At 31.2% G+C, this 25,679-nt stretch overlaps 1 protein-coding gene across 1 annotated transcript; it reads left to right on the top strand.

Annotated features, from left to right (window-relative positions):
- Positions 1 to 25,679, top strand: LOC115876229 (transcription initiation factor TFIID subunit 2). Its single transcript, XM_030891933.1, has 18 exons — positions 1 to 230; positions 291 to 343; positions 403 to 566; positions 623 to 857; positions 905 to 1,233; positions 1,327 to 1,495; positions 1,554 to 1,782; positions 1,838 to 2,037; positions 2,090 to 2,298; positions 4,180 to 4,419; positions 6,158 to 6,307; positions 6,369 to 6,468; positions 6,521 to 6,690; positions 10,482 to 10,858; positions 20,579 to 20,798; positions 20,852 to 21,170; positions 22,278 to 22,478; positions 24,490 to 25,679. The coding sequence occupies exons 1-18, from the start codon at positions 185 to 187 to the stop codon at positions 24,721 to 24,723; spliced, it is 3,645 nt and encodes a 1,214-aa protein (XP_030747793.1). The 5' UTR covers positions 1 to 184; the 3' UTR covers positions 24,724 to 25,679.

Genomic DNA, 25,679 nt, shown 5'->3' with positions numbered 1-25,679 from the left:
TTTGAAGTTGACAACCATTTGACAACTTGACAAGTAACACTAACCTCAAATTTGTTGTTGATAATTATTTTTGTTGATATTGTTTGAAACATTTTCAATATATTTATATACAACCACTAAGAATATGGAAATACGGTTGATTTCTAGGAACTTATAAGTAGCGAGGGATCGCAATTTTATCAAGATGAGACAACAAAAAACAGGAGACACTATAAGGCCATTTAAATTAGGTAATAATATTCATTAGTATGTTTCATCAATGTTTAAATTTTTATATTATGAAATTTTAGCTCACCAGATTCTAAGTTTAACAGGAATAAGTTTTGATAGGAAAAGTATAATTGTAAGAATTATGATATATAATTAAAACTATTCTTTAACAATTAGAACATGCAATTTTAGGGTTTTGTTGAATTAACAGTGGTACCATTAAGGGACAGTTTAAGGATTTTAAAAATAAACGCAAAACAGTGTAGAATTTACAAAGTATTCCTCAATGAGCATCATGAAGCTCATTTTCAATACTTTGATCCCTTTCTGGATGTTTGTCAATCTGACACAGATACGTAAGTGTGAATGCATGTTAGAATCTGAAGTTTCTAACAATATTAAATTATTTTAGACGAAGTTTAGATGCATTTTCTCAAAATCATTTAACAGCAGCTTTGAAGACTGACCCAGATAATAATGCAGGTGAATTAGTTATTACGATACCCCCAGAAGCGTCGCACTTAGTTGCTGAAGGAACTGCATTAAGAGTGGGAATAGAATTCTCTTTAGAACAGCCTCAAGGAGGTATTCATTTTGTCGTGCCACCTAAAGATCAGAAGGACCAAAAGGAGGGAACATATGCAGAGGTACTAAAGCTTTGTATAATGTCAGTATAGTGGATGTTTATTTGTAGAAAGGTGTTCATATGTTTACCTATGGTCACCAGAATTCATCACGTTTGTGGTTTCCTTGTGTCGATAGTTTTGCAGAAACATGCACATGGAAGCTTGAATTTACTGTAGATGAAGAAATGACAGCAGTTTCAAATGGCGATTTGATTGAAGTAGTTTTTACTCCAGACATGAGAAGAAAAACTTATCACTATTCATTAAATGTACCCACATGTGCTCCCAATATTTCGCTGGCTGTGGGACCATTTGAAATTTTTGTAGACCCATATATGCATGAAGTAACTCACTTTTGCCTACCAGGATTAATGCCATTATTAAAAGTTACTACCAGGTAAAATATTTGTTTTTTACACAGTTGCAATCTTAACCATGTAGAACATATTATGATAAAGTTATTTTTAGAAAATGATTATGTTTATTTTAGGTATATGCATGAGACTTTTGAGTTTTATGAAGAAACATTGTCAAATAGATACCCATACTCATGTTACAAGCAAGTTTTTGTTGATGAGGCGTATGAAGATTATCATTCTTATGCTACTATGAGTATTTTAAGTGTCAATTTATTACATTCAGCAGTTATTATAGATCAGGTAGATAGACTAGTATTCCATTTTCTAATATTTGCTCTTATATTTAAAAATAATTTAGGTATTTATAACAAGAAAGGCAATGGCTCAAGCCATTGCAGAGCAGTTTTTTGGTTGCTTCATTTCTATGCAAAATTGGTCAGATTTATGGTTAAATAAAGGCATAAGTCAGTATCTCTGTGGATTATACTGCAAAAAAAGTTTTGGCAATAATGAGTATCGTGAAATGATTCACAGTATGCTTCAGGATGTAGTAAAATATGAAGAAGAATACGGAGGAATTATTTTAGGTTCAAAAATACAGTGAATATAAAAATGTGTCATCAGAATAATAATGATTTTTAGATCCTAGCCAGCCTCCTGCTCCACTTCCGGTCGCTTCTAATATGCCCCAGACCAATCAAAATAAACATGAGGAAAAATTTTATTTTTCAATTCGAAATTTACACACCATGTCTCCTATGTATATTGAGGCATCATACAAAAAAGCTATGTTAGTAATGAGAATGTTGGAGCATAGAATAGGTTTAGAATTATTACTTCAGGTACATGTATTGTTTATGTAATATACAATTAACTAATCTGTACTTTATGTAGGTTTTTAACAAGCAACTATCGCTCGCAACTAATGCAGCCTCAAATAAAATTGGTAGTGGATTATGGGGACACATGCTTATAAGCACAAATGTTTTTACAAAGGCAATATTTACAGTAACAGGTAAAGACATGGCGGTTTTTATAGACCAGTGGGTGAGAACAGGAGGCCATGCCAAATTTCATTTAACATCTGTATTTAATAGGAAAAGGTGAGTTAATTTTAATGTTACATATTCAGGGTTGTTCACCATAGACGACAAGGAGTATTGTAGCTAAAAGATTAGATTTTTACAAATTGTAAGTTATGAGTTCATTGAAGGACTATTAGAGCTACAATTTAAAAATATTTTTACAAAATACAGAGTGTCCTAAATAAGTAAAAAATGTTATAGTTGTATTTTTTTTAAATGGAACACCCTATATATTATTCTATTTTTAGATTCTACGATTGAAATAAAGGTAAATTTTATTAAGGTTTTTCACACTTAAACCTTACCGTTTTTGGAATATTTTCAATTTTATGAAATTGCAGTACAAATTTTAAGGCTTCATTTCTTCAAGGGTATTAAAGTTTTTTAAGTACTAAATATTTACTGAAGTTTATTTATTGATTAGATATTATGTTGCAATAATAAACAAAATACTATCTTATACAGAGTGTCTAAAAATTTGTATTAAATTACTAGCTTTAAATGGCAATAACTTGTTTAATTTAAATGGAACACCCTGTATATTTTACGAGAATTAGATGCATAATTTAATTGTCTATCAAATTGTTATTTCTTACCCATCTCTTCAAGGTTTTGTAGAAAATGCATTTTCTTATAATTTAGACTTTTATCACTATGCCCATGGAATATTGACATTTTAGATTATTTTTAAAGATGTAACAAATTTTCAAAGAGTACCAGATATTAATATTGTCGATATGGTTCGCTTATTTCATTAAAAAATTAAAAAACTGTTTAAATATTTGTTGTTAAAGAGGACCAATTAATATGATCTCAGAATTCAAACTACATTAATTGACTGTTTACGTTGATTAATAATAATTGCTACAAAAAATACTAAAAAACTGAATTTTGTATGTGTATTAGACAGTGTGGTAAAAAGTAACACCTTATAAATTCTATTTCATTTTTTCGACCAAACCTGATTTATAACAACAGAGACGTTTATTTTCATAACTTATTATTTTATTGATTTCTGATTCAGATCCACATTTATGTAGAATAATTTATTAATTAAAACACTTAGGTAAGTATGTAATTAACTAATTTTTGGGCGGAAATAATGGTGGTATATTTAATTGGTATACTCTTTTACAAATATTTAAGTAGTTTTCTTTTTGTAAACAAATGGACTTGCAATATTATTCTTTTTACTACCTGTATATTTTGTACATATGTTGCTTTAAAAAAATAAAAAATATCAATATTCCATGGGTATAGTGATAAATGAGGTCTAAATTATAAAGAAATGCATTTTCTACGAAAACTTGAAGAGATAGGTAAAAATCGTATACTACAATTTGATAGACAGTTAAATTGTGCATCTAATTCACGTAAAATATACAGGGTGTTCCATTTAAATTAAACAAGTTATTGCTGTTTAAATCTAGTAATTAATTAATATAAAATTTTGGACACTCTGTATAAGGTAGTATAATTTTTATTATTGCAACACAATACCTGATCAATAAATAATCTTCAGTAAATATTTAATATTAAAAACTTTGACACTTGACATTTTACTGCAATTTCATAAAATTGAAAATATTTCAAAAACGGTAAGGTTTAAGTATGATAAACCTTAATCAAATTTATCTTTATTTCAATCGTAGAATCTAAAAATAGAATAATATACAGGGTGTTCCACTTAAAAAAGTACAGCTATAATATTTTTTACTTATTTGGGACACTCTGTATCTTAAAAAATCTTGTAAAATTATTTTTAAATTGTAGCTCTAATAGTCCTTCAACGAATCCAAAACTTACAATTTGTAAAAATCTAATCGTTTAGCCACAATACTCCGTCTCGTATGTGGTAAACAACCCTGTTAATGTGAAATGTTAATATTTATTTGACAGAAACACAATTGAGGTAGAAATCCGCCAAGATGCCACCTCCCAAACAGGTATCAGGAAATATGTTGGACCATTACTGGTAACACTGCAAGAGCTGGATGGTACTTTTAAACATAATTTACAAATAGAAAATACCGTCGTTAAGTCGGACATTACTTGTCATTCAAAAAGCAGGAGAAACAAGAAAAAGAAAATTCCTCTTTGTACAGGAGAAGAGGTTGATATGGACTTAAGTGCAATGGAGTAAGATTATTTATTGCCTTTATGTGTTAATAAGTCATATAATATTTTATAATTTTATTGGAAATCTGCACATTTTATATGTCATATACCGATTTGGTCATCGAAACTGTGGATTTTAACGGTCTGGATTTTAACAGGTGATTAACAGTAATTTTAACAGGTGTTCACACATTTCTTCTATTTTGTCGGATTTTGCATAAAAATTTTAAACCGCACAAGTAGGCGTTTACGAATCACGTTGGATCTAGGGTTGGAACTTTATTTTTCACTATTAGTTACTCATTTTACTACAGCTGTAATAAATTATATTTAGTTTAGATATTCTCGTATTATCATGATTGCAGTAGTAGGTATACATGAAAGTTTTTAAAATAGCTTATATTTTTCTACACACATTTTCCTACAAACGTAAAAACCCGGCAACACTGTATGCCGCATTTGATTTTGTCTCTGTCTGTCAACAGGTCATTTATGTTATTCTCTATCACACTCATTAAACTCCAGACCACATAAATTGGATGACCATCAGGGTATATATCATATACATGGTATATGATACCATGCTGGCAACTGTTACTTTTGGGTCGGTATTTACACGTGTGGAAGTAAATCGCATAGAGATCTTATTAAGTCGGAAGTGTGCTGTTGCGACGTTGCCGGTACGCCTTTCCCTATCAAGTAAAGTAAAATTATGATCGCAAACCGCTTATTTTTAAAAGACTTTTTTTTTTTCGAAAAGATAACTAGATAATAATCATTATATAGATATGTCTCTAAGCATCTGAAATGGAATTATAAGGATATCATTAGGGTGTCCCATTTTTTTATAACGAGAAATCGTCAGTAATCGCGATAATTTAAAAACTCAACTTTTACATAACGCGCCATAACTTAAGAACCAGTTTAAATATTGAAACTTTTTTTATTTTGAAGGTCGGATCTTTTACAATATGTTTAAATAAGAAAAATTCGATAAGGTTGTCCTTTTCCATTCAAAAATTTTAAAGAACCCATCTATTTACTTTTAGTGCATAGCAATTTTCAGCAATCGTGTAACTTTTTTATTTATAAAGATTTTCACATACCTACTGTGTGCAAAGAAAATATAGCAGAAATATTAAGAGAGTTATTGAAAAAACTACAATAAATTATTTCTAATAGATTTCGAGATATCGATTTTTGAATTCAGAGTTCTAATAGCGCAACCACTGTCGAACACCAACTCAATTCCACTTATTTTTACCAAAAATGCAAGTGTTTCTAACATGCACTTAAAAAATTTCAAGCTATAGGGAAAATTGCAATGACTCGTTAATAAATAAACAAATAAAGTATAACGAATCACGAGACGTAATTAAATCGTAAAGCGCAACGCATGTTGTACACCGTTCCCTAGAACTTTAAGTTCTGACAGAGGTACTGATTGGGTCGACCAGTGGACTGCGACAAATCTGCTATATCCTCTTCCACGTCTCTTAGCAATGTGCGCAGTTTCTCGGTTTATTTCTTATATTTGACAATGTGTTTACTGGTTCTCTCTTTGTTCAGTACATTATAAACGCATTGTACTCTTCTTACATACAGAAATCTCGACCCAAGACTAACCTTTGCCAGCCCTTAGTATATGGTTGCACTGACCATGGTGATCTTACAGCTTTTTATTTTGATAAAACAATTTTTTCATGATAAACTTTTTTTTTCTTTGATGTTACAAGTTTTTGTTATTGCATTATTTTAGTGATTCTCCAGTATTGTGGATTAGGTTGGATCCAGAAATGACATTGTTGAGATCAGTGATAATAGAACAACCTGATTATCAGTGGCAGTATCAACTAAGACATGAAAGAGACGTCACCGCTCAAATTGAAGCTATAACTGCATTAGAAAGGTGACATTTCCTAACATCAAATTTTAAACGTGTCCTTAACATTTTATGTAAATATTTTTAGATATCCTACACCACCAACAAGAGCAGCTTTGACTCATACCATTGAAAATGAACAGTGCTATTACAAAGTGAGATGTAAAGCCGCTCATTGCCTTACAAAGGTATTCATTAGTTCACTTGTAACTTTTGGTTTAATTTATATTGCTTTTTCAGGTAGCAAATGCTATGGTTGCCAATTGGGCAGGTCCCCCGGCGATGCTAGCAATATTTAGAAAGTTTTTTGGGTCGTTCGCAGCGCCGCATATAATAAAACAAAATAATTTTCAGAGTTTTCAGAACTATTTCTTACAGAAAACTATCCCACTTGCTATGGCAGGAGTAAGGTATATATATAAATATTTAAACACCAAATAAAGTTGCGCTCATGTCACAGAATTACATAGCCATACAGAAGTATGTAAAAGGGAACATAATCATTTAAGTTTTAACTAAGTTAGGTGTTTAATATCAGGGATGAAAATGTAAAAAACTAGTTTCTGACGTGTTATTTTATTATAAAAAGCGTAAAATACTTTTTTTCCGGCTATAGTAGTATTTGTTAATGGCTATACGTCACTTTATTTACATGGTCTGTCTTTTAATGCATACTCAGTAGAGATAAGTATATATAACCAGATATGAGAGACAAAATAAAAAGCGGCATCATACAGTGTTGCCGGTTCGTACGTGAAAAAACATAATAAACAAAGATAATATCTCCAAAAAATCCTATATGGGTATTTCGCCACTGCAAGGAAATTTACAAAATAAAATAATTATTTTTTTGTAAACAGTTCTGCGTTAATCCCAAACGGAAACTACTTGTCAGAAGTTAGGTTTACAGATATACAAATTTGCCTAATGAACAAAAAAATGCTTAACGTTTCGGAGAGTTTATCTCTTTCCGTCGTCGGGAGCAAAAAAATACAAAGAATAAAGAAAAGAAACTTATTTAAATTCAACTATTCGAGAACACTTTAGTTTTTTAAACGATGTACTTAAACAGCCGTTAAACGGTGGCCTACTAAAATGCCGTTAATAGATATTGCGGCGTCGTTCATGTCGGCGGAAACTAATGCCTAGCCATAAGCATTTTGCAAGAGCACCTGTGGCTCCGTGGCTGAGGCTATCGCTTCGTGAGCGAATGGTCCGGGGTTCAAATCTCACGCCGACCAAGACTTTTTTATATTTTTTCTTTGCTTATAGCGTGATCTTATTGCATTGGTTTCACTCTTTTTGGTTGGATTGGTTTAGTTATTTGGCGGGTTGGTTAGCCTGGTTATTTGGAGGGTGTTAATTCATTGGTTAGTTGGTTATTTGGTGGAGTTGGTTGGTTCTTACTAATTTATATTTGTTTTTTAAATTTTTTTATCAGTGTCGAGGTTAGTTGCGTTGGTTATTTGGTGGGGTGGATAGCGTTGGTTAGTCCTTATAAAATTCATTATTTCATAAAGCCGTCAAGTGCGTCACATCAACGACGTCATACCTATTATCGGCATTTTAATAAGCTACCGTCTAACGGCAGTTTAAGTATAGCCTTTTTTAAAACAAATACGTCTACAAAACCGTTGACGTTCTGTTAAAATTTAAAATGACATTATATCAAGTTAAACTTCAAAATTAACAATTACTACCTGATAACAATTACTTAATAAGGTAAAACCAAAATGCCCCAAACTTTCTGTATGATTATTTTTATTTTTTACGCATGTTATGTTTATTTATGGTGTGTTCTTTAAAATCAAAGAAGCGATTGCCATACATTACTAACATCTACAGATGCATGAGCAATACATTTATTTTTATTAGATTGTATTAAAAAAGCCTCTTTTATTTTTCTTTTAGAGGCTATCGCTTCTTTCATTATAATTTTGGCGTTATTAAAATTTATTCTGTGCACTGTGTCCCATGAATGCTGACAAATCTTAGATTTGCGAAGATCTCCCTTTCTTAAATAATCTTTATGTTCTTTAATTCGAACATTTAAGGGTTTAGATGTTTCACCAATGTAAAATTTATTGTATTTGGTATTATTTTTTTTTGTTTGTTGTTCTGTATTCATTGGTTTCGTATGTTTGGTTTGGTTTGATTTGGTTATATTGTTTTCCTATCCTTTTATTTTTTCCGAAACGCCTCGTATAAACTCGTTATAACTGTCTCCATCGCTGTCTTTACACTTTAAATTCCAGACCACGCTTCTGCAGTGACTAAATCAGTATATAAATAGTGTCCTTATATTTGGCTTGATATTATTGTTATTATATTTTGTGCAGAAATAATATTAAATAACTTTAAGTCGGGAGGGTAGAGAAAATGCCATTTCTTTTTCTTTATTCTTTTGTCTGTAACCTGTATTTTACAATAAATCAAAAATATTTTCCCTTTTGTCCTTTGTAATTATGTTTAAAATTTAATTTTAAATTGTTTTTTGTTAAATTTGTACTTATTAAATTCAGTAAAAAACAATACAGAAGAAATCACATCTATGTATAAAAAGACATTTTTCAATTTATTTAAAAAAATCCATAGATTTCTTTGCCCTTTTCAGTGTATAAGCGTGTATAGAGTCAAAAAAATTTGGAACACACTTCAAACAAGCCGACGCACAGTGCTTCGTCCCATGGACAAAAATCAAAAAATAAGTTAAAATTTACTAATATCTAAATATATAATTTTATACTTATAGCAATGTTCAACCATCCTGTATATTATTTTTCATAAACAGCGTTTTTTAGCAAATATTTTCACTAAAAATAAATTTTGCGATCATTATCTCATCAGTGAAAAGAATAACATTCATAGTAGTTCTGTATATTATGGAGTTAAACGGGTACGTATTAATTGAAAGCCACTATGGATATTGTTAAACAAGGTATGTACTTTAAATTTATTTCTAAACAAGTTCGTGATTGTTTAGTTTTTATTTATTTTTAAGATGATTCTTAAATGGGTATAAAAATTTTAAGTTTTCAAACTTCAAAAGGTATTTAAAAAAAACATATCAAAACATATCGTATTTATTGAATATTTTTGTTGCCATATTCATACACTTTTAATTTTTGTATAGTTCACCTGCGTCTGCTTGCGACGAACTTTATTTTATAATACTTTTCAGATGGAGTAAGATTGATAAGCAATGCCGATCTGGCTAATACTTGGCTTGATCATAAGGACAAGAACTCAAAATTATTAGTATTTCAAAAAATATGTTCTTATTAGATATTGATGAACCTTCCAGTCAAATGAGACACCACTTGTGCCTGAAAAAGTCCACTATGTTGGAGCGAAACGTCGAATAAAAAAAGTGTCCATCTTTCAGTTTATTATAAAATCTCATACCCAAGAAAAGGAAAAAATAATATATGCATATGGTCTATTAAAGAGGTAACTATTAACATCCGAACCCCTCATACCGACAAAATGAACAGTAACAACGCGAAAAAGTAACATATTAGAAAATGATGTACAGAAATATCTTATATGTGAGGATACTTCATCTACCTGTGATTTAGATACTATAAATTTAGAAGATTCTGTCAGCAGTGATTCTCCTGAATCAGAGTAGTTACGATCTATGCATTTTGTTGTCCTAAAGTAAATTTATAGCATCTTAATTTTTTTTTTAATTAAATATAACATTAATGTTTCTTTTTCATTAAAGAAAAACATTTTTATCTTATATTAGGCTTATATTGTAGGAATCATGTTCTAATGTTATTTCAATTCTTTTTTATCACAGGAATTTATTTAATACTTACACCGTTTTCATACTAAACTTATTATTTGCTTAGATGGAACACAGCTCCAACATTATTATTATTTATAAGATTTTTTTTTTCATAAACGTGGGACTAAGAACATCATCATTTAGTACAATGAGAGTACTCATTATTTGTGTCAAATAAACCTAGTTTGAATAAATTGCTTACAATAAAAGAGAAGTTTTGGATTTTTGTCCTCTAGAGCCATATGTTCGAAGCACTGTGCGACGCTTACTGCTGTAGCTTCTGTATAGTTAAGGTATTCTGTGAGTCCCAGTGCAACATATTTGATGAGAGCGCGAAATTTTATTTGGCGTTTTTTATATTAAAAATAAATCTTAAATGTGTCTCAAAAAATATGTATATTTTTTTAGAAATAGTCATGGAATTTGCCCTCCAGAAGTATTAAGATTTTTATTAGACCTATTTAAATATAATGACAATAGCAAAAACCGTTTCTCAGATAACTATTACAGAGCAGCCTTAGTAGAATCTTTGGGCAATACAGTGACACCTGTGGTATCGGTAATGGCTCAAGGAACGCCTATAACAGTAGAGAATCTGAGTGCAGAAACAAAATTAATATTAGAAGAAATAACGCGACTCTTGAATTTAGAGAAAGCACTGCCTTGTTATAAATATACAATTACAGTTGAATGTTTGAAGGCAATCAGGAAGTTACAGAAGTTTGGACATTTGCCCAGCAAGCCTACATTGTTTAAAAGCTATGCTCAGTTTGGACATTACATAGGTATATTTTAACTTCAATAATTATAACTACTTATAATACAGAGGGTGTGCCAGAGAGTTCGCAACAAATGTTTCTTGATTATTGGGGTTTTGAAAAAAAAATTGTACAGACTTCGTTAGAGAGCATAATTTTCGAATATTTTTAAACGTAGGTACTATTATTTCGTTTAATTTACATAAAATAACGTAAATTCAACAAGAATAATTTCTAATACATACAGGGTGGCGCACCTCATTCGCCTGGGTTGATTATACGAAAACGGAAAGATGTAGAAACAAAATATTTTATGGGTAGGAAGGCAATCTGCATAATTTAAAATTATTTTGAAATGTACAGTATGTGTCAGAACTAAGATCCATACCAAAGTTATATTTTTTCTTATGGAACACCCTGTATTTTATTTGATTTTTGGATTATTGGGCATAAAATAAGGTATTTATTATAAGGCTTTAATATGTTTAAATGCTTTGGTTTTCGAGATATCTAAAGATATTTAAATATACATGCTATAATAAAAAAGTTTGTCAACACCCTGTAAATTACTTTTCAGAGTTAATTCTTGTGCTGACTTTGAAGCCAGTGAAATAAACTTTACTAAAAAAATGTATTGCTTTCTTAAATGTATACAAAAATTGCTGGTCTATTTTAAATATTTATTTTACATAAAAACTTTGTTATTTTAAATACAATACTATGTATTTTTTTGAATAAGTCGAAGCAGATTTAAATGCTCTTTTAAACTATATTAGGGTTTCCTATACCTATACGGCTCAGATTTTAAATAAAAAGCGATTTTTCAATAAAATGGCAATCAAGATGGCTGGTGTCGCCATGGCAATTTGCTAGTGACAGTTAGTAGCTATTTTCAAAATCGACATTAGTTTATGGATTTTATTTAACGGTGTACATTTATTTAATTTACATACAATAGTTTAATAAGTAAGTATTTATTTCTTATTTTATCATATATATATATTTATTATAAGATGTAGCTCTTTGATTTATATTACGATGACTTGTAGATATATTGGATTTTCTATAGAAGAGCCAATTAAGGCAATTTTTTTCATATACCACACTATCAGCTCTGCGAAATAGGAAAAGTAGTTTTTCAAAGGAACGCTTGTCAAGAAAATTCCTATTTGGATATCTTTGAGCATAAACTCTTCAGGCCAACAAGCAATTATCCTCACAGAATAAAATCAGTAGTGTTCGGTATTTTATTACTATTCATTTTATAAATTTAATTTCGCGCATAATTTTTTTGTTCATAAGAAATGTTCGCCCGCTACGCCATTGCGCCTCGGGCAGGAAACTACGACTCCGAGTGTGACTTCGATATAGTCCGCCGCAGACTCAACTGGTCATTTTCTGTATCGCGATATCCGAAGAAATTAAATAGACTTTTTATCCACGAAAAAGTGCAAGAACGTGCAAGGAGCTGACTTGGAAATAAGGTAGGCGAACATCCGCAATAATTCTTTTGTTAGTATCTCAATTAACTTTTAATTTACCTAAATATTACTCTTCTTATTTTCTTAAACTAAATAAAACACCAGAACCAGCCCCAATGGATTTACAACCCATTTAAATATAATATAAAATAAAACATTAATTGGTCCTTCACATTCGATTTTTAATTAAGATTATTTCTATAATTTCATATAAATTTGCAAAATTATTAATAAAATATATTTTTAAAGGACAAGGTCATTTAAAATTTGGTCAGTTCTTGATTTAAAGTACCTGAGCAACGCCGTACTACGCCTTATCCTTTTAATTTTTTTGCACGCTATACGCATTCTTCGCATTGTTTATCCCTTTCCGCACATACCTGTACTTGCCTATAATTTGCAGGTCAGTATTATATTGATTTATAATATAATTTAGTTTTTTAAATATTTTAATTCGCTTTTTTTAGTAAAAATTTTCTTATTAAAATAAATATGCCGCCTTCAAGTTCCGAAGTAGATAAATTAAAAAAGGCCAAAACCTTGCGAAATACGGAAATAAATCGTATTCGTGACACTTGGCAAATTGCTTCTGAAGCTCAAAAGGATACCAATATACAACCTGAATTTATTCAAAGATATCGCACAATTGATACAATTAGTGACGCATTTGCTAAGCAACATAATATAATTTGTTCCCTTCTTGAATCGGATGAGGAATTCGCAGTTGAGGATGAAATACGCAAAGAATTTGAAAGTAAATATTTTTCTACTAAGGCAATTTATTATAATATATTTGAAAAATCTCAGAGCGCTAGTCCATCTACGAGCCGTGATATAACGCATGATTTACCAAGACCGAAACTTCCGGAAATGAAATTGTCTGTTTTTTCGGGTGACTTAAAATCGTTTACATCTTTTTTAGAAGTATTTAATGCAATAATATATAATAATACTCATTTATCGCCGATCGAAAAGTTTTCTCATTTAATTAATTCCCTAGAGGGTGATCCAAAGAAACTGGTTGCTAGATTTCCATTAACTTCGTCAAATTTTGAATCTGCTTATCAAGCTCTAAAATCTCGCTATTCAAGTAAAAGACTACTAGCAACTTACCATTGGAATGAGATAGAAAATTCTACTCGTATTAACTCATCAGACTCCCCCGCATTAAGAACTCTTTTAGATACATTTAATGAAAATATCGCCGCTTTAAAAAATCTTAACTATCCAGTAGATTCTTGGAACTTTATTCTCGCAAACATGTTTTTAAAACGCTTACCGTCTTCAGTAGTTACCTCTTTTGAAACTCAATTTGGTTCTAATTCTGAAATGCCAGACTTTAATAACATTCTAGCTTATGTAGAAAAATGTTGTACCGCATATGAAACAATAACTTACAATGGAGATTTAAATTCTTCAGTTTCCGCTATATCTAACCCGCAAAATATTAAAAGTAAATGTCAACGCAATATTAATTCTACGCTACGCAATTCGCAACGTCATAATACTTCTTTTCATAAGAGCAACGCATTTTTTACTTCTTCTCCCGCTAACAAAAATAACTTGAAAAATTGCGCAATATGTAATTCAACCGCTCACGCTATATATACATGTCCTACATTACTTAATAAAACCCCAATCGAACGCTTTAATTTGGCTAAAGATAGAAAACTTTGTGTTAATTGTCTAAGCAATATACATAAGACATCAAACTGTAATTCGGAATCATCATGCCGTACTTGCAAACGCCGCCATCACACTTTATTTCATTTTTCGAATTCGTCGCCAATTACCGCTACACAAAATTCGCTCGACTCTAAGTCCGGCCCTGTTCCTACTTCTACATCTGATTTATCTAGTACGCCAAACGAAATTAGCCCTTCAGTGTGTATTTTCGGTGTCAAACGCGATATAAACAAACAAACCGAAATAAATATCGATACACTGCCGTTTTCCGATCTTTTGCCTACAATTCGCTTAAGATTTAGAGATGCTTTTGGAAATTACCAAATTATGCGTGCTGTATTAGATTCCGGCAGCGAAGCCTGTTATATTTCTCGTAAATGTGTAAATATATTAGGTTTATCAGTGCGTCCACAAATAATTGATATATTTGGTCTCGGTACCATGAAAACGCGAAGTGATAGTGGTATTGTACAAGGCGTAATTGTACCTTTAAATTCAGAGTCCCCTCAGCTAATTATAGAAGCTCTTGTTTTGGATCAAGTCTGTACATCGAATATGCCGGTATGTAATTTTAATATATCAGATTGGGAACATATAAAAAATATTAATCTTGCCGATCATTCATTTAATATTAGTCAGTCTGTCGATATGATACTGAACGCTTCGGTGTTTAATAAAATTTTACTTGATGGTAAAATTCCCGCGCTAAATTCTAATGTGCCAGATGCAATAAATACATTATTTGGATATATTTTGATGGGAGATATTTCTTCACGCTCGTCCTCATACTCTCTATCAAACTCTTTTTTTACTAAATTTAATTGTGAAAACGTAGAAAATGTAATTTCAAAGTTTTGGGCTCTTGAAGAAATAAATAATAAACAATTTTATTCGGACGATGATACTTATTGTGAAGATTATTATACAAAAACGACGTTTCGTTTAGATTCCGGTCGCTATGTTGTTTCGCTTCCATTTAAAAATAATATCGAGCCTTTTTTCGAAAATTCAAGATTACCCGCACTTCGCAGATTTCTTTCTTTAGAGAAAAAACTTAAAATAAACCCCGAATTAAAGGTTCAGTACAGTAATATAATTCAAGAATATATTGACAATGGACATTTAGAGTTAGCTGATCAGACTATCGATAATAATGAATATTTTATACCGCACCATTGCGTTTTTAATCCACACTCTGTAACAAGTCCAATTCGCATAGTTTTTGACGCGTCCTGTAAGGATTCTAATCATATATCTCTTAATGATTGTCTTCTGAAAGGACCTAAATTACAAAAGGACATTTCCGCTATTTTATTAAATTTTCGCTTATACGCTATCGCAATAACTGCTGATATTAAAGCTATGTATCGCCAGATCCAACTAAATCCTAAATTTTATAAATTCCAAAAAATATTTTGGCGCTTTTCCAGTGAGGAACCCGTACAAGAATATGTACTTAAAACTGTAACATTCGGAGTTAACTCATCACCCTTTCTTGCGTTACGTACTATTAATCAATTAGCAAATGACGAAAAGGAATTATTTCCTCACGCTTCAAAAATTCTTCTTTCTGATAATATTTTTGTGGATGATATTTGTACAGGGTGTAACACAGTGCAAGAAGCTACTAATCTTCAATATGAATTATCAAATTTATTGTTAAAAGGTGGATTTGAATTAAGAAAATGGTCTAGCAATAATAATGATTTTTTAAAGACTATTCCTGAACATCTTTTACTTAAGAATTGCATAAATTTTGATTTAGATTCTGCGTTAACTGTAAAAATTTTAGGACTTAAATGGAATCCAACTGAAGATAGTTTTTCTTATTCTGTTACGTCATTTAATGTAACTTGTACTAAACGTAATATGCTATCAGAACTCGCTCGCATATATGACCCTCTTGGTTTCTTAACCCCTGTTACGCTACTTTCAAAACTATTAATTCAAAACCTTTGGTCGCTTAAATTAAATTGGGATGATGTACCTCCGCCGCAAATAATTAAACGCTGGGAATTATATAAATCTCAGTTACCAGATTTGCTTAAAGTTCGCATACCTCGTTATCTTTTTTCTAATAGTTTCGAATTTATTGAATTATGCGGATTTTGTGATGGTTCTCAAGACGCTTATGCCGCCTGTATTTACGTGCGTCTTGTGTCACAATTTAATATAACTACATCGCTGTTATGTGCTAAATCAAAAGTCGCTCCGCTAAAACGCATTTCCATACCTAGGGTTGAACTTTGCGCTGCGTTACTTCTTACGCGTTTATTTTCATTTGTTCTTAAGACTTATTCGTCAAAAATTATATTCAAAAATATTTACGGTTTTACCGATTCTACTATTGTATTACAATGGCTTCAGTCCTCGCCACATCGTTTTAAACCCTTTGTCGCTAATCGAATTGCCGTAATACAAGAAGAATTACCCAATGTACATTGGTTACATGTATCTTCGAGTAATAACGCCGCCGATCCTGCAAGCAGAGGTATTTTTCCTTCTGACTTTGTCCAGTGTTCTACCTGGTGGACAGGACCCGATTTTCTTAAAAAACCTCAAAGCCAATGGCCTCTAAATCTTTTTCCTCTTACGCCTGATTTAAATCAAAACGACGAGGTAAATCGGGAAGAAAGAAAAATCACTCTGATATCGCGTAATAAAATTGATTTTTTTGATACAATAATAATGAAATATTCATCTCTTCCAAAATTACAACGTATAATGGCTTATATTCAAAAGTTTATTTATAATATAAAAAACCCTGAAGCGAAAAATACTTCAAATTTGAACGCGCATGATTTAAATAATGCTTTGTTAATTTTCATTAAGCATGTGCAGTATACACATTTTCATATAGAAATTGAAAATTATTCTAATAAAGTTTTAATGTCTAAACCTTTTCGAAAATTAGGAGCTTTTGTAGACGAACATGGATTTTTTAGAGTTGGGGGTAGACTCAAAAATTCTCTTTTAAATTACGAAAAGAAATATCCATTAATACTACCGCGCAACTCTCGTTTAACTGAATTAATTATAGAGCATATACATAAATCTAATTTGCATCCAGGGCTTTTAACTACTCAATATTTATTATCGCAAAATTTTTGGATATTATCCGCTCGTCGCGCAATCAAGCATGTTCTTTCTAAATGTATTTCATGTTTCCGCTCGAATCCCTCATCTCTTCAACCTCTTATGGGTAATCTACCGGCTACAAGAATTTCGCAAGTTAAACCTTTTTCTATTGTAGGAATTGATTTTGGAGGTCCGTTTTTAATTAAGACAAGTAAACTTCGCAACGCTAAGTTAGTTAAAAGTTATATATGTATTTTCGTATGTTTTACAACCAAGGCCATTCATATTGAGCTGGCATCTGATTTATCTACCGATAATTTTTTATGTGCATTGCGTAGATTCATAGCTCGTAGAGGCAGATGCAGTGAAATAATCTCAGATAATGGTACTAACTTTTCCGGAGCTAATAAGTATTTAAGAAAAATATTTCAAGAATCCGCTGGTAAAGAAAACATTAAATGGAGTTTTAACCCGCCATCCGCGTCTCATTTTGGAGGTTTATACGAGGCTGGAATAAAATCTGTTAAAACACATTTTTCCCGTGTAATTGGGTCACAATGTTTAACATATGAAGAAATGAATACTTTATTAATACAAATTGAATCTTTATTAAATTCACGCCCGCTTTGTCCGCAAAGTTCTGATCCGAATGATTACACAGTCCTCACTCCAGGTCACTTTTTAACGCTAGAACCGCTTTCTTGTAACCTGATCCTGATTTATCTCATATTAAATTAAATAGGCTTGATAGATATCAGTTACTTTTACGTCTCCATCGAGATTTTTGGGTGCGATGGCACCGAGAATATTTAAACACGCTTCAACAGCGATCAAAATGGCTCATGCCAGGCCAGTCGCTTAGTTCAGGCAGTTTAGTTCTAATTAAAAATGAAAACGCTCCACCCATAACATGGAAAATAGGTCGCGTGAGAAAGGTATTCCCTGGAAAGGATAATATAGTACGGGTTGCTGAAGTACAGACATCTCAAGGGCTCTATGTACGGCCACTTGTCAAATTATGTCTTTTACCAAATAAATAACATTTCTTAAATTAAATATAATTTAATTTTGTATATATTTTTTTTCTCTCATTTTTTTTCTATAAATTTTCATTCCGTTTTCATTAATACTCTACATATAATTTTCATAATTTACCTCATTTTTAATTTTTTTTTATTATTGTTAAATTTTCATTTAACAAAAATAGGGGGCAGTATATGTTCGGTCTTTTATTACTATTCATTTTATAAATTTAATTTCGCGCATAATTTTTTTGTTCATAATAAATGTTCGCCCGCTACGCCATTGCGCCTCGGGCAGGAAACTACGACTCCGAGTGTGACTTCGATATAGTCCGCCGCAGACTCAACTGGTCATTTTCTGTATCGCGATATCCGAAGAAATTAAATAGACTTTTTATCCACGAAAAAGTGCAAGAACGTGCAAGGAGCTGACTTGGAAATAAGGTAGGCGAACATCCGCAATAATTCTTTTGTTAGTATCTCAATTAACTTTTAATTTACCTAAATATTACTCTTCTTATTTTCTTAAACTAAATAAAACACCAGAACCAGCCCCAATGGATTTACAACCCATTTAAATATAATATAAAATAAAACAAGTAGTAACATATCCATTCCTTCCGCCAGCAGATATTACTTCATTTTTCTCGATAAAATGATGAATACTTACTTATTAACCTTATTGTAGGTATATTAAATAAAAATAAGCCGTAATAAATATAAATAAAGTCCACAAACTAATGTCGATTTTGAAAATAGCTACTAAGTGTCACTAGAAAATTGCCATGGCAACACCAGCCCTCTTGATTACAATTTTATTGAAAAATCGCTTTTTATTTAAAATCTGAGCCAGATAGGTATAGGAAACCCTAATATAGTTTGAAAGAGCATTTAAATCTGCTTCGACTTATTCAAAAAATACATAGTGTTGTATTTAAAATAACGAAGTTTTTATGTAAAATAAATATTTAAAATAGACCAGCAATTTTTGATACCCCTGTATACATTTAAGGAAGCAATACATTTTTTTAGTAAAGTTTATTTCACTGGCTTCAAAGTCAGCACAAGAATTAACTCTGAAAAGTAATATACAGGGTGTTGACAAACTTTTTTATTATGGCATGCATATTTAAATATCTTTAAATATCTCAAAAACTCAAGCTTTTAAACATATTAAGCCATTACAATAAATTCCTTATTTTATGTCCAAGAATCCAAAAATCAAATAAAATACAGGGTGTTCCATAAGAAAAAATATAATTTTGGTATGGATCTTAGTTCTGACACACCCTGTATATTTCAAAATAAATTTAAATTATGCACATTACCTCTCTTCATATACCCATAAAATATTTTGTTACTACATCTTTCCGTTTTCGTATAATCAACCGAGGCGAATGAGGTGCGCCACCCTGTATAGTATTTTATTTTTTACCGTCTCGTAAATAATTATAAAAAAGAAAATGTCAGTAAATCTCAAATTTTTTGTAATGGCTGCAGAAAAGAAAAACTACAAGATGAAAAAACAGAATATTGTTTTTTTTTCGTCATACATATTCTGAATGTGATAGTTTAAATTTTTGTTGTCTATAGATCATTGGAATAAAGTTGTTAGTCTGACAATTCACATATTTACTATTGCAGAAAAATCTAAAAATTTATATTTTTTAAAGTCTCTTTATAGTTATGAAACTTTGTAAATAGCCATAAAATCAAATTCTGGTGAACTTTTCTCTTTGACTTTTATCGATATTTTGACCTAACTCCACTTTTAGCACATTTAAAGATGACTTGAAATTTACCGCAATCACAGCAGTGGCATGACATATGTGCCAAAATGAATTATTGTTTTTGTTATTGGGCAGGTTGACGTAATTCCACTTACATTTTTTCTCTGTAACTCAATTTTTTTCCATTTGTTGTGAATTTAATGACACTTCCTGTACAGACATTTACATAATTTTATTTATACCCATTTGACTATACCCTGCTGGTCATCCAATTTATGTAGTCTGGATTTTAATGCGTATGACAGAGAATAATATAAATGACCAGTGGACAGAAAGAGAGACAAAATCAAAAGCGGCATACAGTGTCGCCGGTTTTTTACGTTTGTAGGAAAATGGTATGTAGAAAAATATAAGCTGTTTGAAAAACTTTCATGTATACTACTGATGATGATAATATATCTAAACTAAATACATATAATCTATTACAGCTGTAGTAAAATTAGTAACTAATAGTGAAAAGTAAAGTCCCAACCCTAGATGCAACAATTTTCGTAAACGCCTACTTGTGCGGTTTGAAATTTTGATGCAAAATCCGGCAATGCCGCATAGAAGAATTGTGTCGACCCAATTTTTATCTCTTTTTGATACATTTGATTTTCCATTAAGCTGTCTCCATCACTGTCTTAGAGGTTAAAATCCAGACCACGCTTCTACGATGACCAAATCTGTATAGCTATTGTTGTATTTTAGATGTTAGACTGGCCGCTTTAGAATGTCTAGTTGATTTTGTAAGAGCAGACGGCAAATTCGACGATTTATCGTATGTATTAGATCTTTTAGAAAACGACCCAGATTCAGGATTGAGACATAAACTTTGCCAAATTTTATTAAAAAGCCCTCCTTTTAAAAGAGCTTACAAATCGAGGCTAGACTCTCCTTTATTAGTGGAGAAAATATGGACAAATATTAAGTAACTTTAAAGAAATGGTATTTTTTTAAAATATTAACTTTGTAATATTTTAGTGGAATGTTGTCCCACGATACTCGCCATCGTTGCGACTTGGTTGACTTATACTACACCCTTTATGGTACAAAACGTCCTTTATGTTTACCACTTACGGAATTATCGGGCCTTATGAACCTCACAAGACCTGACATTAAAAAAATAAAAACCGCCATTCCAAAATTAGCACGTGCCGATAATCCAGATATAAAAAAGGAACAACATTCCAATATAAAAACAGAAATTAAAGAACCAGTTGTTTCAAATGTTATTGTTGATAATAATCTAGAAACCCCTATGAACGTCGACTTAATTGATATAGAAGACCATCAATTAAAGGTATTTTATTAAAATTAAAGATAATCTACCGGGCTGGCAGGTGTTACTTTTGGGTCGGTATTTACATGTGTAAATCGCATAGGTATCTTATTAAGTCGGAGTGAGAGAAATGCGACGGTGTGCTGTTGCGACGTTGCCGGTACGCCTTTCCCTATTAAGTAAAGTAAAATCACGATCGCAAACCGCTTATACTTTTTTTGAAAAGATAACTAGATAAAAGCATTAGACATGTTTCTGAGCATCTGAAATGGAATTATAAGGATATCGTTAAGGTGTGATTTTTTATAACGAGAAAACGTCAATAATCGCGATAATTCAAAAACTCAACTTTTTAACACATAACACGCCATAATTCAAGAACCACTTTAGATATTGAAACTTTTTTTTATTGAAGATCGGATCTTTTACAATATGTTCACATAAGAAAAATTCGATAAAGTTGTTTTATTCCATTGAAAAATTGTAAACAACCCATCCATTTACTTTTAGAGCATAGCAATTTTCAGCAATCGTGTAATTTTTTTATTGAAAAACATTTTCACATACTATCTACGAAAAAAATACAGCAGAAATATTAAGCAAATTTTTGAAAAAACTACAATCAATTATTTCTAATAGATTTCGAGATATCGATTTTTGAATTCAGAGTTCTAATAGCGCGAACACTCTCGAACATAACTCAATTCCACTTATTCTTACCAAAAATGCAAGTGTTGCTAGCTTGCACTTACAAATTTTCAAGGTATAGGGAAAATTACAACGACACGTTGATAAATAAACAAATAAAGTATCACGAGACGTAATTAAATCGTGAAGCATCATGAACACATGATGTACACCTTTCCCTACAACTTTAAGTACTGACAGAGGTACTGATTGGGTCGACTGGTCAACTGCGACAATTCTGCTATATCCCTTTCCACGTCTCTTAGCAATGTGCACAGTTTCTCGGTTTATTTCATACGTTTGGCAACGTGTTTACTGTTTTCTCTTTGTTCAGTATATTATAAACGTATTGTACTCTTCCTACATACGGAAATCTCGACCCAAGACTAACCTTTGCCAGACCTGAGTATATGGTTTAGTGTATAATTAATATTATTGCAGGAAGAGCCTATGATAGATGTTCAAGTGGGCGAAGCAGCAATGCCAAAACAAGAGTACTTTTCAGATAATTCCGTTTCGTTGCCTGGAATGGGACAGAGTGGCCCTGTTGGTTTTGAACCAGGAATGTTTCAAAAAGATGGCGATGGAAGCAGTACTGGAAGTACTAAAACAAAAGATAAGACTGATGCATCTGGTGCTAAGGTAAGTTAATTTTATCTCTTCAGGTTTCTGAATAGCAGTTATCAGTTGAACTTGAAGAAAAGCTGTTTCTGTTCAGTTTTTCTTAATTTTTTTAAATAATTTATTAGCCCTTCTACTTGCGCCTGGATTTTCTGCGTCTCAATAATGACGACGTATGACGGATTTATATAGCGATCTGGTCATCAAAACTGCGTGGTCTGGCTTTTAACGTGTAAGACAGTGATGTAGACAGCTTAATGTAAAACCAAATACATTAAAATGAGATAAAAGTTGGGTTGATACATTTCTTCTATGCGGTATTGCCGGATTTTGCATCAAAATTTCAAAGCACACAAGTAGGCATTTACAAAAAATGTTGCATCTAGCGTTGGAACTTTATTTTTCACAATTAGTTACTCATTTTACTACAGCTTTGTAATGGATTATATTTATAGCCTGTCCAACGACAAGATCCTTGACAGTGATAGATGTGTCTGTCATTTTATTTACAAAGTAGTTTATTTTACTTTACAAAGAAATAAGTTGGTGCAATTGGAACGCATAGCAGAAAATTAATATTTAAAATTTGAGTGACAAGTGATTACTTCAAAATATTGTGAAAAAAACTGTGTAAAATTGAAAAAATCTGTTATTTTATTAAAAACAATAAATAATTACAGTATGTGTTAATACAAAATAAGCAAGGGTGTATTTTATAAAACACCACATACCAAAAAAAGATATAAAAATATTTCCTGCTTTCAAGCCGTGTTTCAAGCTCAAACTTCTTGCATTTATTGTTACATTTTATAAATATAATTATTCAATATGATTATTATTTACCTATCATGTATGCTGCTATGTTACAGATACTCCAGTTTTTGTTATCATATATAAGATAGTATACAAACTTTATTTGTGGCTAATACAACTCTCTGGCCATAACTGTCTCTGGGCACCGAATTTACTTCTATTAACTCTAAACTATGGTCTGAGTCAACACTTAATTTCCCCTTTTAGTTTTCCTCCACTTAATTTGAAAAAAAAACGAAACGCACGTAATAACACAGTCCAAAATGCAAAATGAAAATATTTATCATATCTATTTGAAATAATTTGACACAAAATTATAACCTATAATTTGGCAAGTTTGACAACTCTCAAAAATTTTAAGTCGAGTTCACACGCATCGGCGTCCGTTTGTCGTTCATCGTTCCGTTAAACCAATAATATGAAATATGATCTGTCATTTTTGAAATAAACCAATAAAACTGGTTAAAACAACGAGAGATGACGCATGACGGATTTATATATTAACCCATCCATAGTTAACTTAAAAAATATTAGAAATTTTTTTAGTTAAATAAATGGATTGGTATGGACGTCATCTGCTTTTTTTCTGTCATCGTCTGTCGAAATCTTACCTGAGAAAAAAAAACAGAGTATAGCTTTGGTACATTATCTTCATTTCAGTAGTATACGTGAAAGTTTTTAAAATAGTTTATTTTTTTCTACACGCATTTTTCTACACACGTAAAATCCGGAAACACTGTATGCCGCTTTTTATTTTGTCTCTCTGTCTGTCAAACGGTCATTTATATTTATTTCTGTCGCATGCATTAAAATACAGAGCACGCAAATGAAGTTCTCAGTATGGTATAAAGTATAAACCCATCCATAGTTAGTGTAAAATATACGAGGTGTTTGTTTCACTCGGGTAAAAAATGTACACGTACTGCCAAAATATCCTTCCACTGCTAAGCGACTGCCAATGACTATGAAGAAGACTGCCTATGACTGCCATGTAATTATTATAGGTGACTGCCATAAGACTGCCAGCAACTGCCAAGAAAATGTACATGTAATTCCAATAGTGAGACACCCCTCGAAAATATATTAGAAACTTTTCGAGTTAAATAAATGGTTCGGTATGGACGTCATCTGCCTTTTTTCTGCCATCTTCTGTCGAAATCTTACCTTAGTAGTAAAACAGAGTATGTACAATATGTACATATGAATTGTTTTGTTTCAGATAAAGAAGAAAAAGAAAGACAAGAAGAAACATAAGCACAAACACAAACATAAGCACGAGCACAAGCACAAAGATAAAAAGGATAAAGACCCAAATAAAATCAAGCTAAAGGAAGAAAGTATGTCCGTGCCTGCTTTAGCTTCAGTAAAGGAAGAAACTCTAAGTTCGGGAAGTTCAACTCCTAGTCCAAACACAGCCAGCGTAGGTAGTGGGGATTTATCAAATTACCCATGAGTAAAAATATTTTAGTTTAAGCAATAAACAGGGTGTGCCAAAAACTTCACAATAAATGGGATTTGCTTATTATTAATTAAAAAAATTGTAAAATCATCTCTAGATATACAAACAGTGGGTTTAGATGATAAAATATTGAGAAAATTATAGAGAAAAAATACTTTTGATATATGTACCATTTGATTTTACATTTATTATCCGAATTTTCATAAATATACGGGATCAAAGAAAGTATTTTTTTTCGTTAGAATAATGGTAGAAGACGATGCAAGTCTAATCAAAATAATTACTGTCTCATACTTTTTCTTACTCTGTCTTTTTCTCTCAAACTCTTGTCATTCTATTTACCTTTTACTGACTTTGTTGCAATGGCCTATAGAATAACAGATAATACAACAAATTTGAAATTACACTTTTAGTGTAACTTTATAGGCTTTCTGAATGATATATTCTATTCTAGGTGAAAAATTAAATGAACAATACGATAGTTCTCTTTTGTATAAGCAATTCCAACAAGTTTGGTATTTTAAAGATTTACATCTTATAATATTTGGTATTTATTGGGAAAACTGGAAATCGTCCGATTTTCACCAAAATTGGTATACACACTATTTTGAGGTCGTAGATTACGAATCTGAACTTTTTTCTTGGCGGTCTCTTACCGTTTTTCAGAAAAACGGAAAATGATTTCAACATTGAATTTTTCTTTATTTTGGCTCTATAAAGTAATAATTTCACTATATTTTCATTATATTATAGTTTATAAATAAATAAATAAATAGTCGTTTATTTCCGACAGGCCGAAGCCCACTTAGAGGAAATTCGAAACAGTAATATAGTATCTTAAAATTGTACAAATAAGAATAAAAAATACATAATTATAACAGGTATTAAATACTACACTAAAATACAAAAATAAAATATAAAAATTAATTAACTAATACCTTTGAATAAGA

This window comes from Sitophilus oryzae, unplaced genomic scaffold, assembly GCF_002938485.1.
Source record: "Sitophilus oryzae breed Bouriz unplaced genomic scaffold, Soryzae_2.0 scaffold_1429_pilon_pilon, whole genome shotgun sequence".
Taxonomy (NCBI): Eukaryota; Metazoa; Arthropoda; class Insecta; order Coleoptera; family Curculionidae; genus Sitophilus; species Sitophilus oryzae.
Note: the sequence above shows the minus strand (reverse complement) of the source record. Positions and strands in the feature narration are given on the sequence as shown.